Source organism: Lactuca virosa, chromosome 8 (assembly GCF_052849685.1).
Source record: "Lactuca virosa cultivar CGN04683 chromosome 8, Lactuca_virosa_CGN04683_v6, whole genome shotgun sequence".
Taxonomy (NCBI): domain Eukaryota; kingdom Viridiplantae; phylum Streptophyta; class Magnoliopsida; order Asterales; family Asteraceae; genus Lactuca; species Lactuca virosa.
This window is the reverse complement of record NC_136433.1, coordinates 142370363-142382125: the sequence shown is the minus strand read 5'-3', so window position 1 is coordinate 142382125 and position 11763 is coordinate 142370363. Positions and strand designations below refer to the sequence as shown.

At 34.8% G+C, this 11763-nt stretch overlaps 1 protein-coding gene across 1 annotated transcript; it reads right to left on the bottom strand.

Moving 5' to 3' along the window:
* Positions 1 to 1289: 1289 nt before the first annotated feature.
* On the bottom strand, positions 1290 to 2941 carry LOC145128567 (plant intracellular Ras-group-related LRR protein 6-like). Its single transcript, XM_079063375.1, has 3 exons — positions 2503 to 2941; positions 2249 to 2418; positions 1290 to 2170 (listed from the first exon to the last, which is right to left on the bottom strand). The coding sequence occupies exons 1-3, from the start codon at positions 2746 to 2748 to the stop codon at positions 1498 to 1500; spliced, it is 1089 nt and encodes a 362-aa protein (XP_078919501.1). The 5' UTR covers positions 2749 to 2941; the 3' UTR covers positions 1290 to 1497.
* Positions 2942 to 11763: the final 8822 nt, after the last annotated feature.

Sequence of the window (11763 nt, the reverse complement as noted above, 5' to 3'; positions counted from 1 at the left end):
TACACGCTTGGTCCCTGTCTTACCTAAAAAAATTATTATTTAAATAGAGAAAAATGGTAGGGTATATAAGGTAAGGTGAAAGGGTGGGGTTGAGGGTGTGTTTATTTAAATAAATTAAAAAAATCAAGGAAAAAATAGTCCTTTTAGATAAGACAGAGACCAAACGCGTAGCAAAAACAAACAGTAGGGACCTTCCAAGTTAAAAAAATAAGTTAGGGACCAAACGCGCAAATTACTTTAAACCATAGGGACCATTCGTGTAATTTACTTTTTTTTTTATTTGTAATTCATTCTATGATCATCTAAAATCAATGGAAAAAAAGATAAGATAGACCATTTGTGAAAGACTAAATTAACCTGTAATCGTTTTTTGTTTTTTATGATTTTATTATTTACTTTTATTTTATTGGTTATTTAACATAGATTTTATTTAACTTTTCTAATAGATTTTATTATAAGTTTAGGGCTACAGATCCAAGAAGATTGATAGGAATTAGAGGCATTGATTTTATAATATTTATTTATGGGTTGTATTGGACAATATATTATATGTAACATGTGAGTGTGAGATACGTTAAAATTAAAAAAGATCTCAACTAAAAATATCAAACATTCAAATTGGTTGAAAGGGTTTAAAGTCGATTAATTTGCATTTAAATAGTTACGACTTTTTAAATTATTTTAATAGTAAAGAAATTAAATAAGAATTTTAACATGCGTTTTTATTATACAATAAAAAATATTATTATTTATTAACTCATAAATGGAAAAAAAAAAGGAAAAAAAATTGATCGGTATTAAAAAGTTACATGTTTTGAGTGTAACGTTATAAATCAAATCCTAATTGAGTTAGGGTGTTTGAATTGGAGTTAAGAGATTCATATGTGAAAATAAAACATTATTATTGGCTATTAAAAAAATATGTTAATTGCTTTGAATATTTAAAATTATACCACATATTTAAAATTTTGAACAGTTAAATATGTGGAATGAACTAATTAAATGTAGTCTTTATTTTTTGTTGAATTTTGTAATTTTGTGCAACTTCCTCCGTTATTTATTTATATTTTTTTTCTTGAGTAAAATTTAGCTATCGTTTTAAATAAAAAATAGAGTTAAAGGGTCGAGAAAAAAAAAATATGGGTTTGGATTTTTTGTGAAAGGCTTTCTTATAATATGCTCGTGGTGTTGTGCTCCAATTTTAACACTACAAGGACCGGACTCACCATAGGCTCGAGCTCATTACACATCAACCAATCTGAAAACCACACAAACAAGTGATCATCATCTTGCTTACACCCCTAATCTTCATATATATCAAAGTTCATATATATGCATTTTTCACATTACCATTTCTAAACTTACAGACTAGAAAAACACCAATATTCACTAAAAGAAAAGAAAAATAAAAAGAAATTATAAAAACACGACATGCATAATATGTCACCATGACTTTGCAACCCTAAGTAGTCTTTTACAAAATGGCCACCACTTCTTTCATCTTGTAAAATCCCTTTTCGGCGAGAAAAGCCGACGCGGTGAGAACATGCTTATGTGTCTCGGAGAAGAAGCAAATCCGTCGATTGTCCTGTAACTCGGCATTAAAAAACCTTCTCTCTCCGGCGTACTACGGATCCCATTGAACGTCCCATATTTCTTCAACTTCCCGATCCAAGACCTTTTCTTTGGAGAAATATCATTGGCTCCAGTCATCTTCTCGCTCATGTATTCTTTGATTGCTTGTACACCTTTCTCCACCACCTCCGGCGGCGGAGACACCATCGGGTTTCCCTCAACGCTGAGCTTCCGGATCTTTTTCAGGCAGCCGATAGATTCCGGTAAGGCGGTGATCTTGTTATAACTGACGTCCAGCTCGACTAGGGAAATGAGGAGGCCAACGGAGTAGGGTAGTGTTTCGAGGTACTGAAAGTTCTGGCTGACGTTGAGGATTTCGAGGTTGATTAAACTTTCGAGGTCGTCGGGGAGAGAGCGGAGGCGGTTGAGACGGACGTCGAGGTGGCGGAGATTGGTGAGGTGGCCGGTGGACGTAGGGAGGAAGATGAGTTTGTTGGAGTTGACGGAGAGTTTCTTGAGGTTGATCAGCTCAAATCCTATGGTGTCCGGCAGCGTCGTCAGCTGATTGAAATTTGCATTTAAATCTTCCAGTGCTCTGTAAATTTAAACCCATCAATCTCAAATTCTTTTTTTCTATAAAAAATTCTGCATAAAGATTTAATTAAAAGAATACCTGCAATTTTCAATGGTTTTGGGGAGAGATTGAAGATGATTACCGGAGACGTTTAAAGACTTGAGCTTTGACATACATCCAATCGAATTGGGTAAAGTCTTGAGTTGATTTGAATGAACATCCAACGCCACCATGTTCAGCAGCCTTGCTGCTAATGATTCCGGTATCACCTGCAAAATCATAAAATCTTCTAAATCCAAATGATAAATATTTAACACGTATTTATGTAAAAGCATTTAAAGGGGTGATATTACCTGGAGATTGTTGTTGGAGATATCTAAGACACGAATGATGGCTAAATTAAAATTGGAACTGATAGGGAGGGTGTCTAAAGACATGGCACTCATATCCACAACCTCCTGCATATCTGTTTTTTCTGCAACCATGATGTTTTGGGAGGATGATGAAGACGAAGAAGAAGGAAGCCTTATATGGGGGTTTCCAAAATGTTTTCTTCTTGATTTTGAATAATCAACCTTCATCAGCATCGTCGTCATCATCTTTTAATAGTATTTAATTTATTAATTTCAATCTTTATCTCTTTCAACCTATAGATATATAGATATTATGTATCTATATATAATATGTAGTTATAGTACAACAAATTCCGTGATTGAACACACCCAATTTGGGTGTGAATTCAATGAAAGAGATTGTGTAGGAAATTTAGAAATTATAGTCTAGATTGAAAGAGAGAGATTATTGACTTTGTGTTGCAAAGATGATAAAGATATGAAGATATTGTAATCGAGAGAGAGAGAAAGAGATGTACGGAGGAGGACAAGAGTATTTTAGGAGGTGGAGAAGTACAATAGGCCGTAGTTTCCGTAATGTGATGGTTGACACTTGAAGTCAAACATTTTAATATATACCTACCCTATAAAAAAACAAAAATACCACTTGTTTCAAAGAGATAATGAATGAAGAGTTGATCAATGCTAACGTATTAATTTAACAATGTGATCAGAGAGGGTGTTTATTTATTCCTCGATCGTATATATTTTGTCAAAGGGTTGGCTAAAAAAGACACTAAGTTTTATCATATAACACTCTATTTAAATTTTGAAATATTTTTATTAGTTGAAATTAAATTGTTTTTCGAAAAAACTAATTATAAATAATTAATTATAAATTGACTTTTTATAAAGGGGTCAATGGGGTGACTTATTAGCATCACCCATTGTCAAATCATAGATGGTAAAATGATTTATCAGGTAATCATCTTTGTCGTTTTGTTCACATTTAGACAACTTCTATTTTTTGTACATATTTGACCATTTAACTTGTTATATATATTCATATATTATCATTGTCTCGGGCTATAGCAGGTGACAATGATAATATGTGCACACATTTAACAAGTTAAACAATCAAATATGTACAAAAAAGAAAGTTGTCTAAATATGAACAAAATGAAAATTTAATTACCTTGATAAGTCATTTTCCCCGCTTTTAATAGCGATTTTATTTTTCATATTTGTTTGTATTATTTTTTTTCAAACGTTATTTTTAAAGTATCCATAATATCCTAAATATTAATTAAATATTGATAAATTCTAAACTTTATTTTCTAATTAATAAATATATTTTTGTTTTGTGAAATATTTTATATATGCTCTTATATATATATTTTTTTTAAGCATATACAATATTTTTAAAGTAAATAGTATCTAACAATAAAATTAAATAAATTAAATATGTAACAATAAGTGTGGATGGTCTGTTAAAAAAATAAAAAGAAAATATTACGTAGCAAAATAAAAAAAAAACACAAAATATGTATAATGTAAATATTTTAAAACTATTACAACATTTTAATACTTTTTAATTTGAAGTTTATAAACTTTTAATTTTTTTAATACAACGTTTTAAACTAGTATTTAACGAAAGTATTTTAAAATGTTATAAAAAGGTATTAAATTGTCATATAAAATTTGTGAACCACTTTAAAAATGTCACAAAAGAGAGTTTATAAATAATTGTATGAAAGTTAAAAAATAATTATATGAAAATGAAAAAAAAAAATGTTAAAAATCTATAGAAAAAATTTAAACATTTATAAAATATTTGGTTTAAAAGCATTTGTATTTAAAATTATATGAAAGTATAAAAAAAAGTTTAAAAAAAAATTATAAGCAAAGTTTAAAACATTTTATTAGAAAAAACTATAAGAAAAAAATATCTTAAAAATGTTGTAAGAAATTATAAAGAGTCTTAAGAAATTTGTAAATAAAAAAAATTGTTCACGTTTATGCAACTTTCATTTTCTGTATACATTTGACCATTTAACTTGTTAAATATGTTCATATATTATCATTGTTACCTGTTATAGCCGGTAACGATGATAATATATGAACACATTTAACAAGTTAAATGGTCAAATGTGTACAAAAAAAGAAGTTCGCTCAAACGTGAACAAGATGTAAAAGTAATTACCCTTACCAGTCATTTTCCCAATCACATGTATATATTATTAAATTTATAAAGATTACACAAAACAATTTGGAAGGTATGTATAAAATTTCCCATTATATAAGACAGTAAAATTAGCTGGTAGTTGGTAGTTGTGGACTGAAAGCTAAAAATTATAGTTTTTATTTGTATATGAATGTTCGATTCAATAACAATAATTTAGAGTTTTTAATATATATATAAAATTACATAAAAAAAACATTTTTGTAAAATATAAAATATAAACATAATTTTTTTTTTAAAAAAAGTTAATTATATCAATTTGTAAAAATAAATAAAGGAAATAACATTTTTTGTAAAATATAAAATAGGGTAAATTACACGAATGGTCCATGTGGTTTGGGGTGATCTATTTATTTGGTCCTTAACCATTTTTTTAACTTGGATCGTCTCTATAGTTTGACTTCGTTACATGCTTGGTCTTTGTTATGATTAAAAAGATTATATTGCCATTGTTTATTATTTTTCTAATTTTACATTATATATATTATTTACCTTTTATAAAAAATGTTTAGTAAATAAGGTGGGTCGAGTACCCCACCCTCATTAGTATCTCCCTGTCCTTTCATCTTCAGAAGACTTCGACCTCTTCAGGTTCAAAACCACCGATTCATTGTTAACTTCAGTCCCTATGACAATGTCAACATGTAAAAGCTTGGAAATCAACTCTCTGGTAATACCATCTTCACCATCATATCCTGCGTAGAAAACTACATGTCGATATCCTGCGTAGAAACCTACATGCCGAAAGCAGCCATCATTTACAATATATCGGACAAACTCTGTAACTAGCAAGCCAGAAGTAGACCACACGAAATCCTATCCATGTACCTTCTTCTATCTCCATCGACTTTACTAAAGCCAATCGGCGCCACTGCAACCTCCTCCACCTGCATGTCACCAAAAAACCAAAGAAAATTGGTGGAAAACTTCGCCACTTACAAATCGAAAATTGAAAATTCAATCTATATAGGAAAATTCCTCTCTTATTTTGAAGATATGGAGCATAGAAGTACTCCACTGATAACCGTTGAAACTCATAGAACCAACATACAATCTTCCACCCCTCTTGTGATTCTTTTTCTGCTCTTCGTTATCTCCCCTTTCTCAATTATTGATTATACACCAGGTGTAAAGTTGTATTGACTATACATGAGAGTGTTTTCTAAACCTGATCTCCTGGATAATGTAGAAAGTAGAGTGTTACTCCCACGTATTTGTGCTAGACGTTTTAAGGATTATAAGTTATAAATATCCGAACAAATAAATCCTCGAATAGGATAATCATAAATAAATAAGAATCATTCGTATGCGATACAGGTTATATAAATGATATTTATATATTGCGTACATATTTTATGGACAAATGTTGTGGGCTTATAGTATTTGTATAAAACCTTATTATAAATTTAACGAATTACGTTAAATAAACGTTTAAAAATAAAAGATTATTTAAGATAAATAGTATTAAAAAAAGTTGTAGTAGTCGTGATTATGAGCCTGTGAATATAAAGAAAGCCCAAATCTGACTTCGTATGAAGAAGTTATGATTTTTCAAAGTTCCGCGTTTAACCCGATACAACAATTTGTGTCATAAAAAGTGAAATGGAGATCAGTTGCTCATTAGATAAAATAATCTAAACGAAAGTTGATTTCCTCGGATATACGAATATGTCGATATAAAGAACGTCGAGAATGGAGCTCATATGAAGGAGTAATTAATTTCACAAGGTCTTTTATAGTGTAATTCTTATATACTGTAAATTAAAAATAAAATGTGAATTAGCAGTTGAGGTATAAATGAAAGTTGTAGTACTCTTCGATATAAAGAAAGTCGAGAATGGAGCTCGTATGCAAAAGATATGATTTTTTGAAGATTCAAGAATTTACCCGGCACGAGCGACTGTAGGATCATAGATCGGATACAAACAAGTTGAAATAACGATTCATACAGAATTATCACAAAGATGGTTTCACTAAGAATGGTTCTCACAAAGAGAACGAGGTGCATAAAGCATCACAAAGTAACACATAAAGAAATCATTTAGAGTTTAACCCTATTACAAGATTATATACTAAACTATTAAATATAAATCATGACATAAAAGAGATTGTATCTAATCTAATATAAAATGATCCTAATCACAAAGATATCATATCAGTAGGCTAACAACTATACTTTCTATAATAACATACAACCTACTATACAAAAGATTTCATATTGACATTGGAGTTCTAGAGCTTGCGCTAACACTGCCGCTGCCGCTGCCACTGCCGTTGGTGCTGATGGTCAGCGTGTGTTAGTTCTTGACTCATCAGATTATAAGGTTCAACCTTACAATCTCCCCCAATCTGATGATGTCATATCTATCTCCCGCTCACGGACCCTCGCTATCATGTCCTCCAAAGTCCTGCAGCTGGACATGCTCACAAACTCTTGTATCTCATCCAATATCTCTGTAATGCCCTCCGTTATCGTACCAAAGATCACAGGAGTCTGCTACAAAATATTGTGAGTGACCGCTGATGAAATGAAATCTCGTATCTGTTTATCCAAGAGTCCAGCCCCAGATCCCGAACCCGGTCTATCATCAGAATCTAAACCTCCTCGAGTGACCACCATACTAAAAATAAATAATGCAACCCATCAGAAAACACTTGAAGAATCCCACACCCTATGAGTTCCTTAGTATCCTCGTGACCCCCCCTTACTCGAGTACAGATCCTATGTTTTCAATAGTACGGGCCCAATACTACCTTCCACACCTATCCGTACTTTCCTCAAGAGTTGTCCCGATTTCCCTAAGTTACTCCTTAATACCAAACATCATTCATTCCTATTAAACAATGCATCTGCCAAGCTAACATACTTCCTATATTGTCCTAGGATTCCCTCCACACCGCTCTCCTCCACCAATTGTAGAATGAACTCCCACTAATACCCGCTAACTACCTCTCAAATATAATTACATGCAACAGACAATATATAATTCTTTGACTTCCATGTCTCACACTACAACGGTTGGACTCAAACAAGAGCTATGCAATAGAGTTAAACATAACCTTCTCAAATTATATAATTTCTGAAACATGTAACCTAACATATTCTCTTGATATATAACTAGTATTAACAGTGGTTCCTAAAATCATAAATCGAGCAACATTCGAGCATCGAGTTCTAACCAGTGCACTGCATAATCAGGCCACTCTAACATATCATCTGTAAATCCATACTAGAATGCAGTTCTTGAGGATCATACAGTAGGCATATAAAAGCATCTCTCCTAGCATTTCATCATATAATTTTGAGTAGATCCTTGGCCCTACTCTAACATGCTATATACATATACATATACTGAAACAAATAAACATGTATGGATGTTTTAGGAAACACTTACTTGAGCTCGGCCGATTGCACGCATCACGCACCCTTCTTTTATAAAACTTTTTAGAAGATCTTTTCTTTTTTCCATTTCCTCGGTTTGATTTCAAACACACCCAAAAGTGTGCCTGAATTCCTCAAACCAAGGCTCTGATACCAACTTCTAACGTCCCAAAAATACTAAGTATTTTTTTTTTATTTTAAATCAACCAAACCATCAATTATTCATTTCGTAAACCGATAAAGATGTGACAATGTAGAAATAGTTATCAGACTACAAATCAAAAACATCGAATGCAAATCACTGGTGGATGCGGTGCGATCATGCCGGGCCCTTCCCTTTCGAACCAGAAGTACCTGAATCCATAAACATAAATCGTAAGCATAAATCTTAGCAAGTTTACCCTATAATACCCCACACCATACATACATCGGGCCCCACACGATACATATTTTTCAGTAACATGTGGTGGGCCCCGTCTAGCACATTCATCAGGCCCTGCCCGGTATACATACAAACACATGCAAGAGACACACATACAACTAGCATCCTATAAAAATAAAACAATGGGCCAATATTGGTGTCTTCAACCCGTAATTACTGTGAGGAGACTCACCTCAATCTGAAGATAACTGAATCTCACGCGCGCTGCGACTTCTACAAAAGCTCCTCACAGTGAACATATCAAAGCCAACCCTAATTAATAATTAGGGTAATAACATATAATCAAAGTCTATTTCATATTCTCTCTCACTAAGGGTAAAATACCATTTACCCTTCCAAGGCTAAACCCACGCAATCATGGCCCAAGGCCCAAAATAACTTATCTCTACTTTTAGGAGTACGCCATGCATACTCCTTAACTATGCCCCGCGTACTGAGTTTCCACAGAAGAGAAAACTGGGCAAAGCCCGTTACGCGCTGCGTACTCTAGGGTTACACCTCGCGTAATCCCTCTGATGCCAAAATCGACTTTTAAGCTGTTAATACCTAAAGACTAAACTTACAACTCACCGATCTTAATATTGGGAAGGTCATAACTAATAAAGTTGTCAACTTTAAGCTTTTGCATGGCTTAATAGAGCCCAAGACCAAACCTTAGGTCTATAACACTCTTTAATAATCTCAAACTCTTGCATGAGTGAAACATAGCAACAAAGACTTCATTTTTATGACACATGATCCTCAGAAACAACATAAAACGATAAACAGTATAGAGTAGCTTTTACTCACAAGAACCAAAACCATGGGACCAAAAGCTTGCAAATCAAGACTATAACCTAGATCTAATCATAGAACCATAAAGGTGTGTAACATCCCGAAATTCAGGTACAACTATTTAACCCTTCTCTTTTGTCAAGTTGTCAAGATTGGTCCCTGAGTGGAAAATGTTGCAAATGAGTACGCTGGACGTACTGGAGAGTACGCTGCACGTACTCATGCGCTTGAAATGGACGCGGACTCCATGAAGTACGATGGGCGTACTAAAGTTACGCTGGGCGTAACCGGCCCAGATGCAAAACCCTAATTTAGACTTGAGCCCTATATAAAGAAGGTTATGGCCTTATCCTCAGCCACCATTTGAGTAAGTGAAACCCTAAAAGAGAGCCAACCTTCGTTCTAAGCTTGTGTGAGTGTTTTTGGAGCTAGAGTGCCTTTGTGTGTTAGTAAAGAAGAAGAGGAGATTCTTGTCAAGGCTAGAAGTTGGAGTGCAAGCTTGGATCTGAGTTCTATAGAGGGAGAAGCTTCACTTGGAGATAAAAAGCTCAGAACTTTCCTTGTTGTTATGGTTGTGTGCTTCTTGGACCAATTTTAGGGTTTTTGGTCCCAAGCTTGAGGCTTTATGAGTTGATGCACTCCAGAGCTTAATAACCTGTCCTTTTAAGTGTTTCTTGTGGTGGAGAACCATAAAAATAAGGCTTTGATCGTGTGAATCTACCCATGTTTGAGTTATGAGCACTTTGGGTTAAGAAAGCAAGAGTTTTCATGTGTTGTGGCCTTATCAGCCATGCAAAGGCTTAAAGTTGTTAACTTTATGGAGTAAGAGATGTTAGGAAGTCCAGATCCAAGAGTTGAGCTAAGGTCTTAACGGGTTAAGACCCAGAAAATGGATTAAGCAAGCCTGATGGTACGCGCCGTGTAATTCCAGTACGCCCCGCGTAATTCCAGTACGCCCCGCGTACTGGGTTGAGGTCCCCGATCAGTTCCTTGAGTGTTTGGGTACGCTGAGCGTACCGGGGGGGGGGGGGGGGGTACGCCCCGCGTAACTCCTTCTGGGGGTTTTTGGGCTAAGCATTTTGTTGGGCCTTGAGTGTTGGGCCGGGAGTTTGGACCTCATGTAATAGAGTCTTGGACTAGAGAAGTGTATGTATGTGCTTTGGGCCTTTGGTTTGGACTTGCCTTTTTGGTTGGAATTTGGGTCGTGTGAGGGCCCATTTATTATTGGGCCTTGGTGGGCCCAATGGACTTAGGGCATTAATGGGCGGATAGGTGGTCTATCTTTAGACCCAATAAGTGAGAGGTTGGACTTAGCTCCTAATTGAGATTATTGTGGGTTTGGCACAGAGTTAGAGATCGGTGCGTAGCAGCAGTGATTATAGGAGCTGTTCTTCATCCGAGGTGAGTCTTCTCACTATACATTACCTAGAGTGGTATATATATATATATATATATATATATATATATATATATATAGATCGGAGGGTCTTGTGTGCTATGTGTATGTATGAGATTATGTGCATTGTGATATATGTATGCTATGTGTTGTATAGACCGGACCGGAGGGTCCAACGATATAGACCGGACCGAAGGGTCCAACGACACAGACTGGACCGAAGGGTCCGACGAGCTATGACCGGACCAGAGGGTCCAACGAGCTATAGGACTGGAGGGTCCCGCTGAGACACATCCAACGGAGGGTCGTATTGTAGCCTCGAGTGGCGTATGTGTTGCATGTGGTATTTTGGGGAACTCACTAAGCTTTGTGCTTACCGTGTTATGTGTTATGTGTTTCAGGTTTTCTCGAGATCGCGGGACGGCACCAGCTTGATTGTACACACCAGAGAAAGAGTTAAGAGGATCCTGGATTAATAATGGAGTTGTGCCTTGTAATTAAATAAAAGAGATTTTTATAAGATATGTTATGAAGAGTATGCGATTTTAAAATGAAAAATATGTTTGAAAAATTACGGTGTTACAAGGTGAGAGCTTTATACCTCCAGAAGCTTGCAAAGGTAATGAAAGTTCTGGATCTGCAAGCTCCAAGCTCACAAATCCTCAATGATGAACTTTTCCTTCTTCCACAAGGCACCCAGAACGATCTAAAGGTCCAAAACTAGCTCCCAAGGATTAGGGTTTCGAAATGTCCATGTGGGGAGAGTGGAGGTTGATTATGAAGAGGACTCAAGGGCTTAAGGTGTTTAAATAGGGGCTCAACCCTAAAAATTAGGGGTTTGGATCAGCTCGAGTATGCCATGTGTACACACCAAGTACATCTAGCGTATTGGATGAGGTCCACACCATTCTTAAATGACCTACGCCCCATGTACGCATCAAGTACGCCATGCGTTGGGACCAATTTTGCTAAATTAATAATTTAGCTTTAAATGTAAAATACCTGAGAACGGGGTGTTACAGAAGTTCGATGGGGTCAAGGACCCG

Excerpts from the sequence above, each read along its gene's own strand:
- LOC145128567 (XM_079063375.1), bottom strand. The coding sequence starts at position 2,748 with ATGATGACGACGATGCTGATGAAGGTTGATTATTCAAAATCAAGAAGA. Across the intron at positions 2,419-2,502 it reads TCTCCAACAACAATCTCCAG|GTGATACCGGAATCATTAGC; the intron begins GTAATATCACCC and ends ATGATTTTGCAG. Across the intron at positions 2,171-2,248 it reads AAAACCATTGAAAATTGCAG|AGCACTGGAAGATTTAAATG; the intron begins GTATTCTTTTAA and ends TTAAATTTACAG.